This window comes from Hypanus sabinus, unplaced genomic scaffold (genome assembly GCF_030144855.1).
Source record: "Hypanus sabinus isolate sHypSab1 unplaced genomic scaffold, sHypSab1.hap1 scaffold_1906, whole genome shotgun sequence".
In the NCBI taxonomy this organism is placed as follows: domain Eukaryota; kingdom Metazoa; phylum Chordata; class Chondrichthyes; order Myliobatiformes; family Dasyatidae; genus Hypanus; species Hypanus sabinus.
The window spans coordinates 24755-52236 of record NW_026779999.1 but is presented as its reverse complement, the minus strand read 5'-3'; the positions used below and the strand labels follow the sequence as shown (position 1 = coordinate 52236).

Here is a 27482-nt window from a genome sequence, read left to right as displayed (position 1 = left end):
TCAGTCATGTACTAGACTCTCCCACCATGGGAAACAACTTTGCCACATCCACACTGTCCATGCCTTTCAACATTCGAAATGTTTCTATGAGGTCCTCCCTCATTCTTCTAAACTCCAAGGTGTACAGTACAAGAGCGGTCAAACGTTCCTCAAATGTTAACCCTCTCATTCCCGGACTCATTCCAGGGAATCTTCCCCGAACTTTCTCCAACGTCAGCACAGCCCTTATTAAATAAGGAGCCCAAAACTGCACATAGTATTCCAAGTGTGGTCTTACCAGTGCCTTATTGAGCGTCTATATCAGATCCCTGCTGCTATACTCTATTCCTCTAGAAATTAATTAGAGCATTGCATTCCCCTTCTTTACCACCGACTCCACCTGCAGGTTAACCTTAAGGTTATCCTGCACGAGGAGTCCCAAGTCCTGTTGCATCTCAGAACATTAAATTCTCTCCCCATTTAAACAATAGTCTGCCCGTTTATTTCATCTGCTAAAATGCATGACCATACACATTCCAACATTGTATTTCATTTGGCACTTCTTTCCTCATACCCCATTCTATCTAAGACTCTCTGCAGACTTTCTGTTTCCTCAGCACTACCGGCCTCCTATCTACCTTTGCATCATCAGAAATCATAGCCACAAAGCCGTCTATTCTATAATCCAAATCGTTGACATAGAGCGTAAAAAGAAGCGGCCCAAACTCGGACCCTATGGGACACCACAGTTAACCGGCAGCCAAAGAGAATGGGATCCCTATATAGCCACTCTCTGTTTCCTAACGAACAGACAACGATCTATCCAAGTAGATATACCTCCATCAAATCTCCGTTCATTCTTCTACGCTCCAGGGAATAAAGTCCTATCCCATTCATCAATTTTCAGTAGCTCAGTTTCTAAAGTCCCGGCAACATCCTTGTAAATCTTCTCTGCACTCTTTTAACCTTATTAATATCCTTCCTGTAATTAGATTACCAGAACTACACACAATACTCCAAATGTGTCCTCACCAATGCCTTATACAACATCACCATAACATTCCAACTCTTATACTCAGTTCATTGGTTTATAAAGCCCAAAGTGCCAAACGCCCTCTTTACTATCCTATCTATCCGTGACGCCACTTTTAGGGAATTATTTTATCTGTATTCTCAGATCCCGCTTTTCTACTGCACTCCTCAGTGTCCTATCATTTACCTTGTATGAAATACCTTGGTTTGTCCATCCAAAGTGCAATACCGCAAACTTGTCTGCATTAAACTCCATCTGACATTTTTCAGCCCATTTTTTCAGCTGGTCCAATTCCCTCTGCAAGCTTTGAAAATCTTCCTCAATGTCCTCGAGACCTCCAACATGTGTATCATCAGCAAGTTTGCTGATCCAATTTACCACATTATCATCCAGATCATTGATATAGATGTCGAGTAACAATGGACACAGCACTGATCCCTGTGGCAGACCAATAGTCACGGGCGTTCACCCAGAGAAGCAATCCTTCACTACTGCGCTCTGACTTCTCAGACTGAGCCAAAGGCTAAACCAGTTTACTAACTCACCATGTGTATGTAAGGGATTTCTTCTTTCTTTATTTTACTGCGACTGAGATCTAGCGCCTGAATCTTCCTAACTAACCACCCATGCGTTACCTTGTCAAAGGCCTTACTGAAGTCCAGATAGACAACATCCACCACCTTCCCTTCATTCAGTTTCTTAGTAACCTACACGAAAAACCGTATTAGATTGGTTAAACATAACCTGCGACGCACTAACCATGTTTAACCTCCCTATGAGTCCCTGTATATCCAAATACTTGTAGATTCTACACCTTAGTACTACTTCTAATAGATTGCCAAATCCTGATGGTAAACATACCGGCCTATAATTTCCCAGATAATTTTTAGAACCTTTTTTTTTTAAAGAGCGGAAAAATGGAACAACAATCCTCCAATCCTACGGCGCCTGACCCGTGGATACCGACGTTTTATTTTTTTTCTACCAGGGCCCCTGCAATTGCAACACTAGTCTCCTTCGGGGAACGAGGGTAAACCCCGTCAGGGCCTGGGGATTTATCCACTCTGACTAGCCTCAACACCAGTCTCCTTCATGGACCGAGCGTAAACGCTGGCAGGGACCGAGAAATTGTCCACTCTGACTTGCCTCAACATCAGTCTCCTTCATGGACCGAGGGTAAACCCTGTCAGGGCCTGGGGATTTATCCACTCTGACTTGCCTCAACACCAGTCTCCTTCATGGACCGAGGGTAAACCCTGTCAGGTCCCGGGGATTTATCCTCTCTGACTTGCCTCAACACCAGTCTCCTTCATGGACCGAGCGTAAACCCTGGTAGCGACCGAGATATTTTCCACTCTGACTTGCCTCAACACCACTTCCTTCAGGGACCGAGGGTAAACCCTGTCAGGGCCCGGGGATTTATTCTCTCTGACTTGCCTCAACACCTGTCTCCTTCATGGACCGAGCGTAAACGCTGGCAGGGACCGAGAAATTGTCCACTCTGACTTGCCTCAACATCAGTCTCCTTCATGGACCGAGGGTAAACCCTGTCAGGGCCTGGAGATTTATCCACTCTGACTTGCCTCTACACCAGTCTCCTTCATGGACCGAGCGTAAACCCTGGTAGCGACCGAGATATTTTCCACTCTGACTTGCCTCAACACCACTTACTTCAGGGACCGAGGGTAAACCCTGTCAGGGCCCGGGGATTTATTCTCTCTGACTTGCCTCAACACCTCTCTGCTTCAAGGTCCGAGGGTAAACCCTGTCAGGGCCTGTGGATTTATCCACTCTGACTTGCCTCAACACCAGTCTCCATCAGGGACCGAGGGTAAACCCTGTCAACTCCCGGGGATTTATCCACTCTGACTTGCCTCAACACCAGGGACCGAGGGTAAACCCTGTCAACTCCCGGGGATTTATCCACTCTGACTTGCCTCAACACCAGGGACCGAGGGTAAACCCTGTCAACTCCCGGGGATTTATCCACTCTGACTTGCCTCAACACCAGGGACCGCGGGTAAACCCTGTCAGGGCCTGTGGATTTATCCACTCTGACTTGTCTTTAGACAGCAATGACCTCCTTCGCTTCACTCTGTATAGGTTCCATGACCTCACTACTTGTTTTGCACATTTCCAGAGACAACTTGTCAGTTTCCTTAGTAAATACAGTTACAAAAATACATTTCTGCTCCATTTCTTTTGGTTCCATACGGAGCCGACCACTCAGATTTTCAAGAGGGGCAATTTTATCACTTTCTATTCTTTTGCACTTAATATACCTGCAGAAGCTCTTAAGATTATCCTTCACCTTGACTGCCAGAACAACCTCATGTCTTCTTTTAACCCTCCTGATTTCTTTCTTAAGCATTTTCATGCACTTTTTATACTCCTCAAGAATCTCATCTGCCCCTTCTTTCCTATACATGTCATACATTCTCTCTTTTTACTTCATCGGAGTTCTAATATCCCTAGAGAACCAAGGTTCCTTAATCTTATTCACTTTGACTTTAATCCTGTTAGGAACATACAAACTCTGCATTCTCAAAAGTTCTCCTTTGACGGCCTCCCACTTATCAATCACATCCTTGCCAGAGAACAACTTGTCCCAATCCACGCGTTTTAGATCCTTTTTCATTTCATCAAATTTGGCCCTTTTTCAGTTTAGAACTTCAGCCCGTGGACCAGATCTATCTTTATCCATGATCAAGTTGAAACTAATGGCGGTATGATCACTGTCCCTCGGTGTTTCCCCACACAGACTTCCGTCACCTGTCCTAACTCGTTTCCTAATAGGAGATCTAAAATTCCATCCTCTCTGGTTGGTACCTCTACATATTGATGTAGCAAACTTTGCTGAAGACATTATACAAACACTAAACGATCTGGACCTTTAGTAGTATGGGAATCCCAATCAATATGTGGAAAATTAAAATACCCTACAATCACAACTTTATGTTTCATGCAGTTGTCTGCTGTCTCTCTGCAGATTTGATTCTCCATTTCTCACTGACTACTGTGTAGTTCATAATACAACCCCATTAATGTGGTCATCATGTCTTTCCTGTTTCTCAGCTCCACCCATATGGCCTCGGTAACCAAGCCCTTTAAACTGTCCTGCTTGAGCACTGCAGTAACATTTTCCCTGACTGGCAAAGTCACCACCCCCACCCCCACCCTTCATCCCTCTGCCTCTATCACGTCTGAAACTTCGGGACCCTCGGTCATTAAGCTGCAGTCCTGCCCCTCCAGTAGCCAAATTTCCGCAATGGCTATGGTGTGATAATTCAAATTGTCAATCCATGCCCTCAGCTTCTCTGCTTTCCGGACAATACTCCTCGCATTGAAATAGACACAGCTCGGAAGATTGTAACACCCAAACACAACAATTCCTTTTCTGATTTTGCCTGAACTTTTAACACAATTGGTTTCCACCCCCGCTCCATGATCTGTTCTGGCCCTACAGTTCCCACCCCCTGCAAATCTAGTTTAAACCCTCCCCATTCAGCGCTCGTGGTTTTATACGTCTCTGTGAGGTCACCACTACGTTCCAAGAATTAAAGACCGAACCTGTCCGAGCTCTCTGCACAAATCAGTCCCTCGAGACTAGACAACATCCTCGTTCTCCTCCTTCGCTCTCCTCCACTTGCACATTACCCACCCCACACTCTCTGCCCCTCCCGTACACCGTTATCCTCCTCCTCCACCAATCTCCTCCTCTACTCGGTTCCCGAATCGCCCCAAACACTCACTTAAAAAAAACTTTCCCTGTCTTTGCCCTTCTAACTCCCCATCTCCCCTATCTTCCTCCTCCGCCCCACACACCTCCCCTATTATCTCCCCAACTTTTCTCCTTCCCCATCTCTCGTCCCTTTCTACTTCCTTTCTCACTAACACCCGATTTCTCCCTCAGCTCTCCCTCCTCCTCATCATCCACTCTCACATCAATCCTGTGCCCTCTGGCTCCCGGCACCCCGGAGTACTGTACAATCTGAGACCTTGTTAAAGTCTAGCTAGATTACATCCATTTCCCATGCCTGATCCGTCCTTCCAGATCAAAGTAGCCCGACAGCTCTCCCTGGGTCTCACGTCATCCAGTACCTCTCTCCCTCCTCCATCGCTACCCTCCCTACTTCCCCACTCCCTCCCTCTCTCATCAGTAAATTCTTTCTGCGTTTCTCCCTCCCTTCCTCTCTTCCATCTCCCAGAATGCTCTGCCATCTGGGATCTTGTGACTGCACTTATTAAAGTCAGTGTACATTTTATCCGGTAATCAGGACAAGCGGGACATCCGCCATAAAATCGGTCAGTCTAATCGCCCTAGACCTCACTCCATTATGCAGAGTAGCCCAACAAATGCCTTATTGAGGTCCCCGCACATCATGTCAACTACACTGTCTCATCGTCCGTCTTGGTACCTCTCTCCAAAGATAGAAAACTGACATGTTCCCTCCGTGGACACTTGTCTATACTTCCTGCTGCATCGGTGCAGCAGCCAGATTAACCATAGACCCCTACCCAGCACGGTCTCCCTCCCATCGTGGGGGTTGGGGGGGGGGGGTGGGAATGAGATATTAGATTACCGAACAGCCCCATAGAGCGAACTGATGGACTCCTGACCTCACGATCGACCTCGTAGTGCCCCTTGCACCTTATCGTCTTCCTGCACTGCCCTCTCTCTGTAACTGTGACGCTTTATTCTACATTCTGTGATTGGTTTACGCTGCTCTACAACTATGAAAGAATTTGTATCTCTGGATGTAACTGGGCCCTCGCCTGTCCGTGATGTCCATAAATGATATGGATTAAATTGTGGAGGGGTGCTTTAGACACATAAAAACAAAGAAAACATACAGCTCAATACAGGCCCTTCGGCCCACAGAGCTGTGCCGAACATGTCCCCACCTAAGAACTACCAAGACTTTGCCCATATCCTCTGTTATTCTCAGCAGGATTTTGCTATCCAGGAGTTCTATAAAGAACGAATCATTTCCATCTTCATCACCGGCGCCGGTAAACCATTCTATGCATTCACCACTCCCTGTGTAAAAAACTTACCTCTGTCATCTACTCTACACCTACTTCCAAGCACCTTCAAAGTATTCCCTCTCGTGCTAACCATTTCAGCCCTGAGAAAAAGCCTACATGATCTATACGATCAGTCTCTCTCCTTATCTTGTACAACACTATCAATTCATCTTTCATCCTCCATCGCTCCAAGGAGAAAAGGACGAGTTCACTCACCCTATTCTTATAAGGCATGCTCCCCAATCCAGGAAACACCCTTGTAAATCTCTTACGGTTTCCATGTCCTTCATGTAGTTAGAAACATTGAAAACCTACAGCACGATACAGGCGTTTCAGCTCACAAGTCTGTGCCGAACATGCCCCTACCTTAGCAATTACTAGGCTTACCGATAGCCCTCTATTTTTCTACAGTCCATGTACCTATCCAGGAATCTCTGAAAAGACCCTATCGGGTCCGCATCCACCACCGTTGCCGGCAGCCCAATCCACGCACTCACCACTGTCTGCTTAAAAAACGTACCCCTGACATGTCCTCTGCCCCTACTCCCAAGTACGTTAAACGTGTGTCCTCTTGTGGCAAGCATTTCAGCCCTGACACGACTCAATCTCCGTCGCTCCAAAGAGAAAACTCCGAGTTCACTCAACCTGTTCTCATAAGGCATGCTCCCCAATCCAGGAAACATCCTAGGAAATCTCATTTGAATCCATTCTATAGCTTCCAAATGCTTCCCTTACTGGGTCAACCAGAACTGAGCACAGTACTCCATCTGGGGTATGAACAGTGTCCTACATAACTAAAACATTACCTCTTAGCTCCAAAATTCAATTCCACGATTGATGAAGGACAATTTACAGTATTTATTTTTTACCCACCGAGTCAACCTGCGTAGCAGCTTTGAGTGTTCTATAGACTCAGACCCGAAGATCCCTCTGATCCTTCACACTGCCAAGAGTTTTATCATTAATACTATATTCATCCATCATATTTTACCCACCAAAATGAACCACCCCTCACGCTTAGCTGTGTGGAACTCCATCGGACACTTCTCAGACCAGTTTTGCATCCTATCAATGTCCCGCCGAAACATATGACAACCCTCCACACTACCCACAACAACTCCAGCCATAGTGTCACCAGCAAAATTATTAGCCCATCCCTCCGCTTCCTCGTCCAGGTTATTTATAAGAATCACAAAGGGCAGGTGGCGCAGAACAGATCTCTGAGGCACACCACTATTCACAGGTGTCCATGCAGAATATGACCCTTCCACAAGCATAATTTCCCTTTTGTGGGCAAGCTAGTTATTGATCCACAAAACAATATCCCCTGGATCCCATGATTTCATACTTTCTCAATAAGCCTTGCTTGAGGTATCATATCAACCACTCTGCTAAAATTCATATACACTACATCTCCGGCTCGACCTTCATCAATGTGCTTAGTCACGTCCTCAAAAAACTTTATCAGACTCGTGAGGCACGACCTGCCTTTGATAAATCCATGGTAACTATTCATATTTATATTAAACCTCTCAAAATGTTCATAAATCCTGCCTTCAGGATCTTCTTCATCAACTAAGCAACCACTGAATTAAGAGTCACTGGCCTATAATTTCGTGGGCTATCCCTTTTTCATTTCTTTAATAAGGGAACACCATTCGCAACCCTCCAATCCTCCGAAAACTCTCCCGTCCTCATTGATGATGTAAAGGTCATTTCTGGAGGCTCGCTCCTACCTCGCTTCCCACAGTAGCCTGGGGTACATCTCATCCGGTCCCGGTGACCTGCCCAACTTGATGTTTTCCAAACGCTCCAGCACATCCCCTTTCTTAATTTCTACATTCTTAAGATTTTTTAATCCACTGCAAGGGATCCCTCCAATCTTCAAGATTATTTTCCGTAGTGAATACAGAAGCAAATATTCATTCAGTACCTCCGCTATTTCCTCCGGTTCCATACACACCTTTCCATCGTCACACCTGATTTGACCTATTTTCTCACGTCTGATCCTCTTGATCTCAACATTCCTATAGAATGCCTTGGGATTTTCCCTAATTCTGACTGCCAAGACCTTCTCATTGCTCCCTCCGGCTATCCTAATCTCATTCTTAAGCTCCTTCCTGCTCGCCATAGAATTTTCTAGATGCACATCACTACCTTGTCTTTGAAACTTTCGTACGGTCTTCTTTTCATCTGATGTGATATGCACCAGCGTTTGTACACCACGGTTCCTGTACCCTACCATCCTTTCCATGTCTCAATGGAACGTACCTACTCAGACACCCCACAAGTACCCCCTGAACTTTGCCACATTTCTTCCGTACGTTTCCCTGCGAACATCTGTTTCCAACTGAAACTTCCAACTTGCTATTGATAGCCTCATAGTTTCCCTGATAACAATTAAACCTTTCCCTAACTTGCCTGAGCCTATCCCTCTCCAATGCTATGGTAAGCGAGTTAGAATTGTGACCAGTATCTCCAAAATGCTCTCCCACTGAGAGAGCTGACACCTGACCAGGATCTTTTCCCAGACCCAGATCAAGTACAGCCTCTCCTCTTATAGGACTATTTACATACTGTGTCAAGAATCCTTCCTGAACACACGTAACGAACCCTACACCATCTCAACACCATCACTCTAGGAAGATGACAACCAATAGTTGGGAAATTAAAAAACTCCAACCAAAGCAATCCAGTTGTTATTACTCCTTTCCAGAATCTGTCTCCCTCTCTACTCCTGTATGTCCCTGTTACTATTGGATGGACTATACAAAACGCCCATTAGAGTTATTGACCCCTTCCTATTCTTAACGTACACGCACAGAGACACCGCAGACAACTTCTCTAAGGCGTCCTCCTTTTCCGCAGCGGTGACAATATCCCTGATCAACAGTGCCATGCCACCACTTTTTTTTTCTTCCTCCCTATCTTTTCTGAAACATCTTAACCCGGCACTTGAAGTTGCCATTCCTGAACTGGAGCCACGTACGCTTCTGTAATGGCCACAACATCATAGTTCCAAGTGCTGATCCACGCTCTAAGCTCATCCGCTCTTCGAATTAAAACAGGCAAGCTCAAACCTTGGACTGAGCGCGTCCCTTCTCTATCAGCTGCCTATCCTTCCTTTCTCCATCGTCTCCAAACGATCTCTGTTTGTGAGCCAACCATTGGTCTGAGCGCGTCCCTTCTCTACCACCTGACTATACTCCCTTTCGCACTGTCTCCAAGTTTTCTCTGTTTGTGAGCCAAACTCCCTTTCCTCTGTCACTTCAGTTCGGTTCCCAACCCCTAGCAATTCCAGGTTAAACTCTCCCCAGTAGCCTTCGCAAACGTCGGATTCAGGTGCAAACCCACTTTTTTTGTAGAGGTCACCCTGGTTCCAAAAGAGATCCAAATGTTCCAGAAATCTGAATTTCCGTCCACTGCTCCAATCCTTCAGCCACGCATTTATCTTCGACATCATTCTATTCCTATTCTCACTGTCACCTGGCTCAGACAGGAACTCCGTGATTAAAACCTTTGAGGCTCTGGTTCTTAACTATTTTTTCCTAACTCCTGTAGTATTTCTTCAGCAACTCCTCCCTTTTCCTGCCTTTGTCATTGCTCCCAATATGTACCAAGATCTGTGGCTCTTCTCCTTCCCACTACAAGATATCGTGGACGCGATCAGAAACATCCCGGACACTGGTACCCGGGAGGCAAACTACCATCCACGTTTATTTCTGCGTTCACGGAATCTCCTATCTGACCCTCCAACTTCAGAGTCCCCTATCGCTGCTGCATTCCTCTTTCATTCCCTACACATCCGATCCACAGAACCAGACTCTGTTATAGAGGCGCGACCTCAGTTGCTTCCTCCAGGTAGGCCGTACCCACCCAACAGTAATCAGGCAGGAATACTTATTGTTAGTGGGCACAGCCACTGGGGTACGCTCTAATATCTGTTTCTTGCCCTTCCCTCTCCTGATTGTCAGTAGGGTTGGTAACTTTGCAGATGATACGAAGAAAGTTCGTGTTGTGGGCAGCGTAGAAGACTGACAAAGAATTCGGTATGGATCAGTTTACTCCTGACACCTCCTCTGTACCTACTTCCAAGCACCTTAAAAGCATGTCCTCTCGTGCAAGCCATTTCAGTCCTGGGATAAAAGTCTCTGACTATCCACACGATCAATGCCCCTCATCATCTAGCACACCTCTATCAGTCACCTCTAAACCTTTGTCGGTCCAAGAAGAAAAGGCTGAGTTCACTCAACCTATTCTCAAAAGGCATACTCACCAATCCAGTAAACAATCTTGTCAATCTCCTCTGCACCCTTTCTATGGATTCCACGTCTTTCCTGTAGTGAGGCGACGAGATCTGAGCACAGTACTCCAAGTAGGGTCTGACCAGAGACCTACAGAGCTGCAACATTACCTCTCGGCTCCGAAATTCAATTCCACGATTGTTGATGGCCAATTCACTGTACGACTTCTTAACCACAGAGTCTACCTGCGCAGCGTCTTTGAGCTCGGACCCCGAGATCCCGCTGATTCTCCACATTGCCAAGACTTTTATCATTAATACTATATTCTGCCATCCAATCTGAGTTATCAAAATGAACCACTTCTCACTTAACTGGGTTGAACTCCATCTGCCAATTCTCAGCCGGTAATGCATCCTATCAATGTCCCGCTGGAACCTCTCACAGCCCTCCAACTATCCACAACACCCCTAAACATTGTCTCGTCAGCAAATCTCTCTACAGCTTCATCCAGTTCATTTATAAAAGTCACGAAGAATAAGTGTCCCACAACAGATCCCTGAGGCACTCCACTGGTGCCCGACTCCCATGCAGAATACAACCCGTCTACAATCACTCTTTGCCTTCCGTGGGCAAACCAGTTCTGGATCCACAAAACAATATGCTCTTGGATCCCATTCCTTCTTAATTTCTCAGTAAACCGTGCATGGGTACCTTATAAAATGCTTTGCTGAAACCCATATACACTACATCAGCTGTCTTTCCTTCATCAATGAGTTTAGACACATCCCCACAAAATTTCAGTCAGTCTCGTAAGGTACGTTCTGCCTTTTACAAAGCCATGCTGTCTATTCCTAATTATATCATTCCTCTCCAAATCTTGCCTATCAAGATCTTCTCCATCAACTTACCAATCACTGACGTAAGACTCATTGCTCTGTAATTTCCTGGGCTATCTCTTCTCCCTTCCTTGAATAAAGGAACGGCATCAGCAAACCCCCAGTCCTCCGGAACTTCTCCCGTCTCCACTGATGATGCAATGATCATCGACAGAGCCTCAGCAATCTCTTCCCTCGCCTCCCACAATGGCCTGGGTTAGATTTCGTCCGGTACCGGCGAGTTATCAAACTTGGTGCTTTCCAAAAGCTCCATTACTTCCTCTTTCTTAATATCCACATGCTCAGATGTTTCACTCTGCTGCACGCCGTCACTTCAGACAATATGATAATGATGTAAGTTATTAATTAAGTAGCTCCTATGTTCTTAATTAAGAATTTATTATAATCTTATTTTCGTCTGGTTTCTCCACAGCTGCGCAAGAACGGAAATCGAAAGTGAAGATCGGAAATAGGCCGTACCGTCTTGTTTGCCTACTCTGCCTAGTTACGTCCGCCCTCATCGTGACAGTAGCCGGTTTCTCGATTTATGGTGAGTGGAGTGGTCTCCGAGACGAGTCAGACCATTAATACAAACAGTGGAATATACTTAGATTATAAAATGAAACCAACACTCCCACCCCTTACTGTAACACCGATGGAAGAGGGCAGCATACATGAGGTTTAGGAAGCAAGGATCAGATGGGTCTATTGAAGAACATAGCGTAGCAAGAAAAAAAGATTAATAAGGGGCTGTGGACAGAAAGAAGGGAGCAAAATAAGGTCTTAGCTTGAGGGGTAGAGCAAAACCCCAAGGTTTTTAGAAGTACCCCAAACCATTACCCCGGGCAGAATCACCCCTGAACATAACACCGATGTACAGCTCACTGAGGCAAATACCCACACCTCAACCTGACACATGCAAACTCCTTAACAGATACCGACACCTAAATTCACAAAGACACCGACATAGTACTCTCAATGTACTCTCAATAGTACCGTCGCACGGCTCAGCGTGACCCTCTCACACCCACCGTGGCCAGGACATGTCTCTCACCGTGACACTGACATACCCCGCACTGTGAGAGCAGCACGCCCCATACCATGACACAGATATCCCAGCAACCGTGACACCACCAGGCCCCTCGCTCGACATTTCCATCGCCTTGCAATCGGCACACCTCTCGCCGGGGCACAGAAACACCGATCACAGTGACACCGCCACGTCCCTCACAGCAGCTCGAACATGCCCCGCAAGATACTGACGCAGACCCCCATGGTAACAACAAAACCCTCACCGGGACATTGATATACCCCCTCGCGTGTTACAGACAGGCCCCTCAAGGTGGTGCCGGCTCCTCTTGCTGTGCCCCCAGCACATCCTTCACTGTGACACCCTTCACCGTGACACTGACACAACACTCTCTGTGACCCGTTAGGTAGCGTGACGCTGACTCACGTGTCACTGTAAACGCTAAACATCCTTCACCATCTCTCTCAGTATCACAGATTCGTCAGTCTCAGATCACATGCGACCAAAACCACCGGCTCCATCGGGAAGAGGTCAACAGGACCCTGCGCCAATGTCGACTACAAGTCCATGAGTTAAACACAACCCTGCTATCCACAATATCCGAGAATTCCCACATGCATCTGACCCAGAGAACCTCTCTTGAGCATCTCTCTGAGCTAATCTCTAATCTGTCAGATCTTAAACGAAGGCACAGCGATCTCCGTCACCAGTTCACTGAGATGGAAACGAAGTACAGATCTGTCAACGAAACCAAGGCTCAAATCTGTGAATTGTTGACCAGCAGAAGAGGTGAGGCATCTTCCCCCTCTTTATCCCGTTCCTCATCACAGGGCAGGCATGGAGAGAGGAAGCGTCACTCTGTGCTTGACATCCGGAGTGTATGGTTATGGCATGGAGGGCGATTCACTCTGTGTTTGACCACGGGATTGTGAGACATTACAGCTTCACACGATGTCTCACTTCGGGAATGTCTGACGGGACAGTATGGATCCATCTTCACTCCGTGTCTGACAGCGGGATTGTGTGATGGGACAGTGCCCAGAGAGATTCAGCCCATATCTGACCCGTGAAGTGTGTTATGGCACCACGGAGAGAGAGCTTTATTCTGAATTCGGGAGTTGCTGACGGGACGGTGCAGTGGATGCTTCACTGTGTGACGGAATCCGGGAGTGTGTGATGGGACGGTGTGGTGGGAGTTTCATTGTGTGTCTGACACCGTGATGTGAGTTGGGATGCCGTGCAGGGAGCATCACCTCCTGACTCACAGTGAAATTGTCGGAGTGGAGGGAGCATCATTTTGTGTCTGACCCCGAGAGTGTGTGATGGGACGTTGTGGAGGGGGATTCTCTCTGCGCCTGACCCTGTGAGTGTGTGATGGGATGGTGTGAAGGGAGATTCACTCTGAGTCAGACTCCGGGAGTGTGTGATGGGATGGTGTGGAGGGAGATTCACTCGGTGTCTGACCCCGGGAGAGTGTGATGGGACGGTGTGGAGGGAGATTCTCTCTGCGCCTGACCCTGTGAGTGTGTGATGGGATGGTGTGGAGGGAGATTCACTCTGTGCCTGACCCTGGGACTGTGTGATGAGACGGTATGGAGGGAGCTTCACTCTGTGTCTGACCCCGGGAGAGTGTGATGGGACGGTGAGGAGGGAGATTCACTCTGTGTCTGACCCCGGGAGCGTGTGAGGGGACGGTGTGGAGGGAGATTCACTCTGTGTCTGACCCCGGGAGAGTGTGATGGGACGGTGCGGAGGGAGATTCACTCTGTGTCTGACCCTGGGACTGTGTGATGGGACGGTGTGGAGGGAGCATCATTATGTGTCTGATCCCGGGATTGTGCGATGGGACCGTGTGGAGTGATCCCTATACTATGACTAACTCCCGGACGGACGGAGGAGATTCACTGTTACTCGTTCCTGAATTTCAGAGCAAGCGTTTTCCCAGGATTGGATCAAAAATGCAGAGCAGCGTTATTTCATATCCACGTTTGAAGCGTCCTATGATGAGGCGAAACAACATTGTTTGAAATATCATTCAAATCTTCTTGAAATAATTTCAGAAGAGGAAAAGGTATGTGTCAGATCGACGGAAGATAGATGAACACCAGAGTGAAAATCCCTGCACACCCATCTGATCACTCAATCCTGTGGTCAGGCATAGAGAGACGCTCCATCCACACCGTCCCATCACACACTGCCGGGGTCAGACACAGAGTGAAGCTCACTCCACAGCGTCGCATTACTCTCTGGCGGGGTCAGGCTTTTTCAGAAAGTCAGAAGGCATGGGATCCATGGAAGTTTGGCCAGGTGGATTCAGAGTTGGCTTACCTGCAGAAGGCAGAGGGTCTTGGTGGATTGAGTACATTAGGATTGGGGGGTTGTGATTGGTGGTGTCCCACAAGGTTCTGTTCTGAGACCTCTAGTTTTCGTGATATTTCTGAACGACCTGGATGTGGGGGTGGGTTGGCATGTTTGCAGACGACACAAAGGTTGGTAGTGTTGTAGATAGTGTAGAAGTTTGCCGAAGATTGCAGGGAGATATTGATAGGATGCAGAAGTGGGCTGAGAAGTGGCAGATGGGGTTCAACCCGGAGAAGTCTGAGGTGGTTCACTTGGGAAGGATAACCTCCAAGGCAAAGTACAAAGTAAATGGCAGGATACTTGGTAGTGTAGACGAGAAGAGGGTTCTGGGTGTACATGTCCACAGACCGCTGAAAGTTACCTCACAGTTAGATAGGATTTTTAGGAAGGTTTATGGGGTGTTAGCTTTCATAAGTCGAGGGATAGAATTTAAGAGACGTGATGTAATGGTGCAGCTCTATAAAACTTAAGTTAGGCCACACTTGAAGTACTGTGTCCAGTTCTGGTCGCCTCCCTATAGGAAGGAGTTGAAAGAATTGGGAAGGGTCTAGAGGAGATTTCCCAGGATGCTGCCTGGTTTAGAGAGTATATATTATGATCAGAGAGTAAGGGAGCGAGGGCTTTACTCTCTAGACCGATGGAGGATGAGAGGAGACATGATAAAGGTATACAAGATATTATGAGGAATAGATAGAGCGGACAGCCAGCGCCTCTTCCAAAGGGCACCACTGCTCAGTACAATAGGACATGGTTTTTCACTCAGAGAATGGTTGGTGGGTGGAATGCACTGCCTGAGTCAGTAGTGGAGGTACTAGTGAAATTTAAGAGAATACCAGACAGGTATATGGTGGGATTTAAGGTGGGGATATAAATGGGAAGCAGGGTTAGAGGGTCGGCACAACATTCTGTGCCGAAGTGCTTGTAATGTGTTGTACTATTCTATGTTCTATGTTCTATGTTCAGTCATAAATTGACGCTTCATAAAATGTGCTTGCATTCCGTCATTAATGATAGGAATTTAATTCCGCAGAAGTTTGTTACGAAAGCTGTACAAGACCAAAGCAGTTCATACTGGATTGGAAAATGCCAAGACGGGTGAGATTTGGGGTCATGCAAGGTTTTGAGGACAGAGTTGGCCGTGGGATTAGTTTGAGGATTGATACAGGATGCGAGAAGGGATTGGGCAGGGCGATACATTCATGGACTGACACGGGCTGCGATAGGGAGTGGGCTGGGGATTCGTTTGTAGACTGACACATTCTGTGGGGACATTGTGGGATTTGGGAGCATTTTAGGGACAGAGAAAGGTCTGTGGTGAGTGTGTGGTGCGATTGGATTAGTTTATGGTCTGACTCAGGTCCGTGGGGAGGAAATGTGTCAGAGGGAGTATCTTGGGGACGGAAACAGTGGTGGGGTGTGGCAGTGTGAATAATATGGAACACACGAATCTGTGAGAGAGAGTGGTCAATTGCATTAGTTTGGGAACCGACGCAGACTGTTGGTAGAATGTATGTAGTTGAATAAATTTGGGGACTGACGTGGGTTCTGGGTAGAGAGTGGGAAGTGGGAGTATTTTGGTGATCGGCACGGGTCTGTAGGGAGACGTTTGGACAGTGGGATTGTCCTGGGGACTACCACGTGGCGGTGGGAAGAGAGTGGGAAGTACAAGTATTTTGGGGACCGACACAGGGAGGTGGGGGGAAAATGGGACAGTGGGTGTACTTTGACCTGATACTGATCTGCGGGGTGAGAGTAGGAGGTCAGAGTACTTTGGGATACAAAGCAGGCCTGTGCAGAGAGAAAGTGGGTCAGAGAGAGTATTTTGGAGCCTGACACAGGGCAGTGGTGAGAAAGTGGGGATGAGGGAGATGTCAGCGTGCCGCAGCCCAACGGCGAGGGAGGGCATCAGTGATTTTTGAGATTTTGGGGGCTTCGACATTTCAATGCTGAGTGAGCGTGTCATATTTTTTAAGGACAGTTCCTTTTGAAATTGCTTATCCCTCCTTGACAGGAAAGTGGCCACGAAAGTGGTGTACCATATGAACGCTGGAAAGTTCAAATGCAGCGAATGTAAATGGTACAGTCCGCTTTACCATTGCAATCGTGATAATCACCGCTTCATCTGCGAGTCGTCTGCACCTTTGTGCCCAGACAATTCTGAAATGATCCAGGATGTCTGTCAACAGCCAGTGGGTTAGACTTGAATCAAATGCAACAACCTCTTACCGGCCAAACTACCCCATTCGCGCTGCCACTCACCCTAACCCTATTCTCCTCTTTCCTTCTATCGCACTCTTACTCGCCATTTCTCCCGCTCTTAACCCTCGTCCCTCTGAACTCTCTCTCTCTCATGCCTCTTCACTGCCGCCTCCTCTATTTCATCCGCAGTTTCCTCTCCATCCCTGTCCTCGCTTTCTTGTCTCCGTTTTCTAAAACCGTCTATCCCGGTTTCTACTTCGATTCGGTACTCCTTCTCTATCTGCTCTCCCCATCCCACTGTGTCCCTTTTATCTAACCCAACTCGCTTCCCTCTTCTGTCTTTAGCTACGCTCACCTCAATGATGTGTGTTAATGTTCTCGATACTCCAGTCCTAGGGAAATAGAGTGCACACATTCGCCTGATCTCTGTCCCTCGTGGATTTGTACACCTCTGTAAGGTCACCGAAAAAAGTCTCAGATTTCCCAACCTCTCTCCATAACTCAGTACCTCCTGTACGGGCAGCATCCTCGGAAATCTCCCTCTGCAATCTTTCCAGTTTGTTGAGATTTCTCTTAGAGCAAGGCAAGCAGAACTGAACTCCATACTCCAAGTGCGGCCTGACCGACGTCATCTGCAACTGCAACGTGCCCTCCGACTCCCTGACCCAGTGTCCTGACTGATGAAGGCCAGCGTGTCAAATATCCTGTCCACCTGTATCGCAACTTTTCTACCGGATTCAGGGTCTGCTTTATTATCTGTGACTTAGACCACCTGAGATTTGTAGTTTTGAAGAATCAGCAGGGACCAAATGTGTAAAATTAATGTCAAATGCAAAAAGCTAATAAATGCCGCAAAATGTGAAGGTAGTGCTGGTGTGTTCAAGATTATGCTGGCGGAGGGGAAGAAGTTCTTCCTGGTTCATTGAGTTTTCAATCTCCAGTTCGTCGTCAGCCCTCCTTCCCAGCCAACCATCCTCGTCACCGTCTTCCACGACTTCCCCTACAGCCCTCCCCGTTTCCACCACCGCCATCTTCTTCTGCACACCCTGTCTCCATCACCCCTCCATCACCTACACTCCGTGCCATCTCCGTTATCTCCTCCTTCTCCAACTCCTCTCCCTTTCTCCCTGTCCCGCTCCAACCACTGCAGGTCCACCACAGTTCCATTAACCCTTTTTCTCCTCTACCCGTCACCCCCTCTCACTGTTTCCATGGAATTTTTTGGAGAAAGGGGGGGGGGAATTGACGTCTGTTGTTACACCTGACAGCACTCTTCCACCGGATATTGATCTCTCGGTTCTGAGCCTCTGCACTGTTCTGTGTGAACAGGCCGATCGTTTGGTTCGACAACACTTCATCCTCGTGAGTGATATTTCACCAGCACGTCCGTCCTACCACCTAAACCCATTTCCAATTCTCTCCTGTTCCTTGCACATCCTCTGAACACAAACACTCGCACATTTTCTAGCCGGACTCACAATTCAAGAATACAGGCACGGCAGAGTTCTGGGGATTGGTGAGAGGGAAGGAACTTTTGAAAATGTGAGTTTCTGAAGTGACTCAGTGGCAGTAACCTTCAGTTTTTGTCTGAAACCGGCTCTGTACGATAGGACGGTCCGTGAGAAAGCGTCACCGAGTTTTTGTACTCCTCTGGAAGATCACCGAAAAAAGTCTCAGAATTCCCAATCTCGCTCCATAACTCAGTACCTCATGTCCCGGAAGCATCCTCGGAAATCTCCCTCTGCAATCTTTCCCGTTCTTTGAGATTTTTCTTACAGCAAGGCAAGCAGAACTGAACTCCATACTCCAAGTGCGGCCTGACCGACGTCATCTGCAACTGCACCGTGACCTCCGACTCCCGGACTAAGTGTCCTGACTGCTGAAGTCCAGCGTGACAAATGTCCTGTCCACCTGTACCGGATCTTTTCTACCGGATTCACGGTCTGTTTTTTTATCTTTTGAAAAATCAGTAGGGCAGAAATATGTAAAATTAACGTCAAATGCAAATGGTTAATAAATGCAGCAAAAATGTGCAGGTGGTGCTGATGCGTTCAAGGATGTGCTGGCGGAGGGGAAGAAGGTGTTCCTGGTTCATTGAGTTTTCAGTCTCCTGTTCGTCATCAACCTTCCTTCCCAGCCGATCATCCTCGGCACCGTCATCCACGATTTTCCACTGTCCTCCCCGTTTCCGTCACCGCCGTCTTCTACACTGTGTCCATCACCCCTGCGTCCCCTACACTCCATGCCGACTCAGTTATCTTCTCCTTCCCCAACTCCTCTCCGCGTCTCCCTGACCCTCTCCATCCGAGGCAGGGCATCCACGATTCCATTGACCCTTTCCCTCTCTCTCTGTTTATATGGAATTATGGGGAAGAAGGGGGAGAGGTGACGTCTGGTGTTACACCACCCAGGCACGTTCCACCGGATGTCGGTCTCTCGGTTCTGAGCCTCTGCACTGTTCTCTGAGAACAGGCCGATCGTTTGGTTCGACAACACTTTATCCCAGTGACTGACTTCTCACCACAATGTCCATCCCCGCACCAATTCTCTCCTGTTCCCTGCACATCCTCTGAACACAAACATTTGCACATTCTCCAAGCGGTACTCACAATTCAAGAATACAGGAACGGCGGAGTTCTGGGGATTGCTGAGAGGGAAGGAGCTTTTGAACATGGGAGTTTCTGAAGTGACTCAGTGGGAGTAACCTTCAGTTTTTGTCTGAAACCGGATCTGTACGATAGGACGGTCCGTGAGAAAGCGTCACCGATTGTCCAACTTCAGGAGTGAGTAACGCGATGGGTCGGTGCGGAAGGAGCGACATCTAGTGTCTCACCTCGGGAGTGTGTGATTGGACGGTGTGGAGAGAGATACACTCTGTGTCTGACCCCGGGAGTGTGTGACGGGACGCTGTGGAGGGAGATTCACTCTGTGTCTGACCCCGGGAGTGTGTGATGGGACGGTGTGTAGGGAGTTTCACTCAGTGTCTGACCACGGCAAAATTGGCGGTAAATTGGATTTGTGTGGAAGTCAGAGGGCTTATCACTTTGAATTTTTATATAGGAGAAGATTGGGTGATATAAGGTTCAAAAAAAGCGGCTGTTGATTTGTTTTCAGATTAATTAAAGTTTATTTCTTTATAATCGCACAGTCAGAACAGCAGTAATGGCAGGCAGGAAAGTTGAATTCTCCTCCAGAGTCCCCGACATCTTCACCTGTCAGAAGGTCATCCAGCTGCCCCTTCTCACAGTCTGCGTTTCAGAGTTTGAACTGGAACTGGCAGAACTCGGGATCATTCCGGAAGCTGCGGGGGTGATACGGAGGTCATATAGAGAGGTATTTACACTCATGGAGAAAGATACTGGAAACCGAGTGACAGACAGGAAGACGAAAGGGGTTAAACATCCCGAGCCAAAGCAGAGATATCTTGTGGCCAACCCGCACAATAACAGGTAGACAACAGAGCGTGACCGTGTTTGCCCACTATAAACCCTTTGAGTTGCTGACACACAGTAACCCAGGAACTTCTATTAAACCCACACGACATAGGAGCAGAATTAGGACATCGGGACTGCTCGCCATTTCATCATGGCTGATCCATACTCCTCTCAGCTCCTGTCCCCCGCCTTCTCCCGCTACCCCTTCAGGTCTTGAATAATGAGCAATCTTTCAAACTGTTGTCTTAGGGTTCCGAATGTCTCGGCCTCCACCGCTGCCTGCGGTTTGGATTCCGCAGATTTACCGCTCCCTGGAGAAGGAAATCCGCCTCATCTCTATTATAAAAGATGTCGTCTATTCTAATCTGTGTCTTCTGGTCCTAGTCTACCCTAAAACAGGACAAAAATCTTTCCACATCCACACTGTCATGGCATTTCACCATCGGAGCGCTTTCAATAAGGTGACGACACATTCTACTGAATTCCAGCCGGTACAGTCCCCAGAGCATCAAACCGCATCATATGACAATCCGTCAAATCCTGGAAACGTGTTCGTGAATCTGATTTGAACCCTTTCAATAGGAGCACATACTTGGTCCGATAAGGGATCAAAACCTGCTTCCAATGCTGCAACTGTGGTCTCATAGTTCCGTATTAGGGATAAAAATTACATCCTCTTTTGTACATTCCAGTCCTCTGGAATTGAATGGGTGGAGGGGAACGGCACAAAATGTCTGAACAGCGAGTGCGTAACGAGACAAAGAAGAAGAGGTTTCACTCTGTGTCTGTACCAGGGAGAATGTGATATTGGAGTGCGGAGGGAGCCTCAGCCTGTGTAATCATGGGTGGTGTGATGGGACGGTGTGGAGGGAGATACACTCTGTGTCAGACTCCGGGAGTGTGTGATGGGACGGTGTTGAGGGAGATTCCCTCTGTCTGACCCCGGGAGTGTGTGATGCGACGGAGTGGAGGGAGATTTACTCTGTGTTTGACACAGGGAGTGTGTTGTGGGACGGTGTGGAGGGAGATTCACTCTATGTCTGAACCCCGGGAGTGTGTGATGGGACGGTGTGGAGGGAGTTTCACTCAGTGTCTGACCCCGGGAGTGTGTGATGGGACGGTGTGGAGGGAGATTTACTCTGTGTCTAACCACGGGAGTGTGTGATGGGACGGTGTGGAGGGAGATTCACTCTGTGTCTGACCCCGGGAGTGTGTGATGGGACGGTGTGTAGGGAGTTTCACTCAGTGTCTGACCCCGGGAGTGTGTGATGGGACGGTGTGGAGGGTGATTCACTCTGTGTCTGACCCCGGGAGTGTTTGAAGGGACGGTGTGTAGGGAGTTTCACTCAGAGTCTGACCACGGGAAAATTGGCGGTAAATTGCATTTGGGTGCAAGTTAGAGGGTTTATCTGTTTGAATCTTTATATAGGAGAAGATTGGGTAATTTAAGGTTCAAAAAAAGCGGCTGTTGATTTGTTTTCAGCTTAATTAAAGTTTATTTCTTTATAATCGCACAGTCAGAGCAGTAGTAATGGCAGGCAGGAGAGTTGAATTCTCCTCTTGCGAGATGTGTGAAGGCAGGGAGACCTCCAGAGTCCCCGACAACTTCTCCTGTCAGAAGGTCATCCAGCTGCCCCTTCTCACAGTCTGCGTTTCAGAGTTTGAACTGGAACTAGCAGAACTCGGGATCATTCCGGAAGCTGCGGGGGTGATACGGAGGTCATATAGAGAGGTATTTAAACTCATGGAGAAGGATACTGGAAACTGGGTGACAGACAGGAAGACGAAATGGGTTAAACAACCAGAGCCACAGCAGAGACATCTTGTGGCCAAACCGCACAATGACAGGTAGACAACAGAGCGTGAACGTGTATGGCCAACTATAAATCATTTGAGATGCTGACACACAGTAACCCAGGAAATTCTATTAAAACCACACGACATAGGAGCAGAATTAGGACATCGGGACTGCTCGCCATTTCATCATGGCTGATCCATTCTCCTCTCAGCTCCAGTCTCCCGCCTTCTCCCGCTACCCCTTCAGGTCTTGAATAATGAATAATCTTACAAACTCTCGCTTTAAGGTTCTGAATGGATCGGCCTCCACCGCTGCTTGCGCTTTGGATTCCCCAGATTCACCGCTCCCTGGCGAAGGAAATCCGCCTCATCTCTATTATAAAAGATGTCATCTATTCTAAGCTGTATCTTCTAATCCTAGACTACCCTAAAACAGGACAAAAATCTTTCCACATCCACTATGTCATGGCATTTCACCATCGGAGCGCTTTCAATAAGGTGACGACACATTCTACTGAATTCCAGCCGGTACAGTCCCCAGAGCATCAAACGGCATCATATGACAATCCGTCCAATCCTGGAAACGTGTTCGTGAATCTGATTTGAAACCTTTCCAATAGGAGCTCATACTTTGTTCGATAAGGGATCAAAACCTGCTCACAATGCTGCAACTGTGGTCTCACAGTACCGTATTAGGGCTTAAAATTACATCCTCTTTTGTACATTCCAGTCCTCTCGAATTGAATGGGTGGAGGGGAACGGCACGAAATGTCTGAACCGCGAGTGCGTAACGAGACAAGGAAGAAGAGGTTTCACTCTGTGTCTGTACCAGGGAGAATGTGCTGTTGGAGTGTGGTGTGAGCCTCAGCCTGTGTCTAATCATGGGTGGTGTGATGGGACGGTGTGGAGGGAGATACACTCAGTGTCAGACTCCGGGAGTGTGTGATGGGACGGTGTGGAGGGAGAGTCACTCTGTGTCTGACCCCGGGAGTGTGAGATGAGACGGTGTGGAGGGAGATACACTCAGTGTCAGACTCCGGGAGTGTGTGATGGGACGGTGATGAGGGAGATTCACTCAGTCTGACCCCGGGAGTGTGTGATGCGACGTTGTGGCTGGACATTCACTCTGTGTCTGACCCCGGGAGTGTGTGATGGGACGCTGAGGATAGAGTTTCACTCCGTGTCTGACCACGGGAGTGTGTGATGGGACGGTGTGGAGGAGGATTCACACTGTGTCTGACCCCGGGAGAGTGTGATGGGACGGTGCGGAGGGAGATTCACTCTGTGTCTGACCCTGGGACTGTGTGATGGGACGGTGTGGAGGGAGCATCATTATGTGTCTGATCCCGGGATTGTGCGATGGGACCGTGTGGAGTGATCCCTATACTATGACTAACTCCCGGACGGACGGAGGAGATTCACTGTTACTCGTTCCTGAATTTCAGAGCAAGCGTTTTCCCAGGATTGGATCAAAAATGCAGAGCAGCGTTATTTCATATCCACGTTTGAAGCGTCCTATGATGAGGCGAAACAACATTGTTTGAAATATCATTCAAATCTTCTTGAAATAATTTCAGAAGAGGAAAAGGTATGTGTCAGATCGACGGAAGATAGATGAACACCAGAGTGAAAATCCCTGCACACCCATCTGATCACTCAATCCTGTGGTCAGGCATAGAGAGACGCTCCATCCACACCGTCCCATCACACACTGCCGGGGTCAGACACAGAGTGAAGCTCACTCCACAGCGTCGCATTACTCTCTGGCGGGGTCAGGCTTTTTCAGAAAGTCAGAAGGCATGGGATCCATGGAAGTTTGGCCAGGTGGATTCAGAGTTGGCTTACCTGCAGAAGGCAGAGGGTCTTGGTGGATTGAGTACATTAGGATTGGGGGGTTGTGATTGGTGGTGTCCCACAAGGTTCTGTTCTGAGACCTCTAGTTTTCGTGATATTTCTGAACGACCTGGATGTGGGGGTGGGTTGGCATGTTTGCAGACGACACAAAGGTTGGTAGTGTTGTAGATAGTGTAGAAGTTTGCCGAAGATTGCAGGGAGATATTGATAGGATGCAGAAGTGGGCTGAGAAGTGGCAGATGGGGTTCAACCCGGAGAAGTCTGAGGTGGTTCACTTGGGAAGGATAACCTCCAAGGCAAAGTACAAAGTAAATGGCAGGATACTTGGTAGTGTAGACGAGAAGAGGGTTCTGGGTGTACATGTCCACAGACCGCTGAAAGTTACCTCACAGTTAGATAGGATTTTTAGGAAGGTTTATGGGGTGTTAGCTTTCATAAGTCGAGGGATAGAATTTAAGAGACGTGATGTAATGGTGCAGCTCTATAAAACTTAAGTTAGGCCACACTTGAAGTACTGTGTCCAGTTCTGGTCGCCTCCCTATAGGAAGGAGTTGAAAGAATTGGGAAGGGTCTAGAGGAGATTTCCCAGGATGCTGCCTGGTTTAGAGAGTATATATTATGATCAGAGAGTAAGGGAGCTAGGGCTTTACTCTCTAGACCGATGGAGGATGAGAGGAGACATGATAAAGGTATACAAGATATTATGAGGAATAGATAGAGCGGACAGCCAGCGCCTCTTCCAAAGGGCACCACTGCTCAGTACAATAGGACATGGTTTTTCACTCAGAGAATGGTTGGTGGGTGGAATGCACTGCCTGAGTCAGTAGTGGAGGTACTAGTGAAATTTAAGAGAATACCAGACAGGTATATGGTGGGATTTAAGGTGGGGATATAAATGGGAAGCAGGGTTAGAGGGTCGGCACAACATTCTGTGCCGAAGTGCTTGTAATGTGTTGTACTATTCTATGTTCTATGTTCTATGTTCAGTCATAAATTGACGCTTCATAAAATGTGCTTGCATTCCGTCATTAATGATAGGAATTTAATTCCGCAGAAGTTTGTTACGAAAGCTGTACAAGACCAAAGCAGTTCATACTGGATTGGAAAATGCCAAGACGGGTGAGATTTGGGGTCATGCAAGGTTTTGAGGACAGAGTTGGCCGTGGGATTAGTTTGAGGATTGATACAGGATGCGAGAAGGGATTGGGCAGGGCGATACATTCATGGACTGACACGGGCTGCGATAGGGAGTGGGCTGGGGATTCGTTTGTAGACTGACACATTCTGTGGGGACATTGTGGGATTTGGGAGCATTTTAGGGACAGAGAAAGGTCTGTGGTGAGTGTGTGGTGCGATTGGATTAGTTTATGGTCTGACTCAGGTCCGTGGGGAGGAAATGTGTCAGAGGGAGTATCTTGGGGACGGAAACAGTGGTGGGGTGTGGCAGTGTGAATAATATGGAACACACGAATCTGTGAGAGAGAGTGGTCAATTGCATTAGTTTGGGAACCGACGCAGACTGTTGGTAGAATGTATGTAGTTGAATAAATTTGGGGACTGACGTGGGTTCTGGGTAGAGAGTGGGAAGTGGGAGTATTTTGGTGATCGGCACGGGTCTGTAGGGAGACGTTTGGACAGTGGGATTGTCCTGGGGACTACCACGTGGCGGTGGGAAGAGAGTGGGAAGTACAAGTATTTTGGGGACCGACACAGGGAGGTGGGGGGAAAATGGGACAGTGGGTGTACTTTGACCTGATACTGATCTGCGGGGTGAGAGTAGGAGGTCAGAGTACTTTGGGATACAAAGCAGGCCTGTGCAGAGAGAAAGTGGGTCAGAGAGAGTATTTTGGAGCCTGACACAGGGCAGTGGTGAGAAAGTGGGGATGAGGGAGATGTCAGCGTGCCGCAGCCCAACGGCGAGGGAGGGCATCAGTGATTTTTGAGATTTTGGGGGCTTCGACAGTTCAATGCTGAGTGAGCGTGTCATATTTTTTAAGGACAGTTCCTTTTGAAATTGCTTATCCCTCCTTGACAGGAAAGTGGCCACGAAAGTGGTGTACCATATGAACGCTGGAAAGTTCAAATGCAGCGAATGTAAATGGTACAGTCCGCTTTACCATTGCAATCGTGATAATCACCGCTTCATCTGCGAGTCGTCTGCACCTTTGTGCCCAGACAATTCTGAAATGATCCAGGATGTCTGTCAACAGCCAGTGGGTTAGACTTGAATCAAATGCAACAACCTCTTACCGGCCAAACTACCCCATTCGCGCTGCCACTCACCCTAACCCTATTCTCCTCTTTCCTTCTATCGCACTCTTACTCGCCATTTCTCCCGCTCTTAACCCTCGTCCCTCTGAACTCTCTCTCTCTCATGCCTCTTCACTGCCGCCTCCTCTATTTCATCCGCAGTTTCCTCTCCATCCCTGTCCTCGCTTTCTTGTCTCCGTTTTCTAAAACCGTCTATCCCGGTTTCTACTTCGATTCGGTACTCCTTCTCTATCTGCTCTCCCCATCCCACTGTGTCCCTTTTATCTAACCCAACTCGCTTCCCTCTTCTGTCTTTAGCTACGCTCACCTCAATGATGTGTGTTAATGTTCTCGATACTCCAGTCCTAGGGAAATAGAGTGCACACATTCGCCTGATCTCTGTCCCTCGTGGATTTGTACACCTCTGTAAGGTCACCGAAAAAAGTCTCAGATTTCCCAACCTCTCTCCATAACTCAGTACCTCCTGTACGGGCAGCATCCTCGGAAATCTCCCTCTGCAATCTTTCCAGTTTGTTGAGATTTCTCTTAGAGCAAGGCAAGCAGAACTGAACTCCATACTCCAAGTGCGGCCTGACCGACGTCATCTGCAACTGCAACGTGCCCTCCGACTCCCTGACCCAGTGTCCTGACTGATGAAGGCCAGCGTGTCAAATATCCTGTCCACCTGTATCGCAACTTTTCTACCGGATTCAGGGTCTGCTTTATTATCTGTGACTTAGACCACCTGAGATTTGTAGTTTTGAAGAATCAGCAGGGACCAAATGTGTAAAATTAATGTCAAATGCAAAAAGCTAATAAATGCCGCAAAATGTGAAGGTAGTGCTGGTGTGTTCAAGATTATGCTGGCGGAGGGGAAGAAGTTCTTCCTGGTTCATTGAGTTTTCAATCTCCAGTTCGTCGTCAGCCCTCCTTCCCAGCCAACCATCCTCGTCACCGTCTTCCACGACTTCCCCTACAGCCCTCCCCGTTTCCACCACCGCCATCTTCTTCTGCACACCCTGTCTCCATCACCCCTCCATCACCTACACTCCGTGCCATCTCCGTTATCTCCTCCTTCTCCAACTCCTCTCCCTTTCTCCCTGTCCCGCTCCAACCACTGCAGGTCCACCACAGTTCCATTAACCCTTTTTCTCCTCTACCCGTCACCCCCTCTCACTGTTTCCATGGAATTTTTTGGAGAAAGGGGGGGGGAATTGACGTCTGTTGTTACACCTGACAGCACTCTTCCACCGGATATTGATCTCTCGGTTCTGAGCCTCTGCACTGTTCTGTGTGAACAGGCCGATCGTTTGGTTCGACAACACTTCATCCTCGTGAGTGATATTTCACCAGCACGTCCGTCCTACCACCTAAACCCATTTCCAATTCTCTCCTGTT

The 27482-nt window shown here is 47.9% G+C and overlaps 2 protein-coding genes across 2 annotated transcripts; both read left to right on the top strand.

The window, feature by feature from the left end:
• The first annotated feature begins 5907 nt into the window (after positions 1-5907).
• On the top strand, positions 5908-17710 carry LOC132387482 (uncharacterized). The gene is made up of 6 exons (XM_059959851.1): positions 5908-6025; positions 9602-9727; positions 11593-11709; positions 12658-12978; positions 15581-15645; positions 16562-17710. Exons 1-6 carry the CDS (start codon positions 5908-5910, stop codon positions 16622-16624), a joined length of 810 nt encoding a protein of 269 aa, XP_059815834.1. The 3' UTR covers positions 16625-17710.
• Positions 17711-19911: 2201 nt separating this feature from the next.
• LOC132387481 (uncharacterized) lies at positions 19912-27018 on the top strand. The gene is made up of 5 exons (XM_059959850.1): positions 19912-20198; positions 20433-20467; positions 23426-23568; positions 24889-24953; positions 25870-27018. The coding sequence occupies exons 1-5, from the start codon at positions 19912-19914 to the stop codon at positions 26054-26056; spliced, it is 717 nt and encodes a 238-aa protein (XP_059815833.1). The 3' UTR covers positions 26057-27018.
• The last annotated feature ends 464 nt before the right edge of the window (positions 27019-27482 follow it).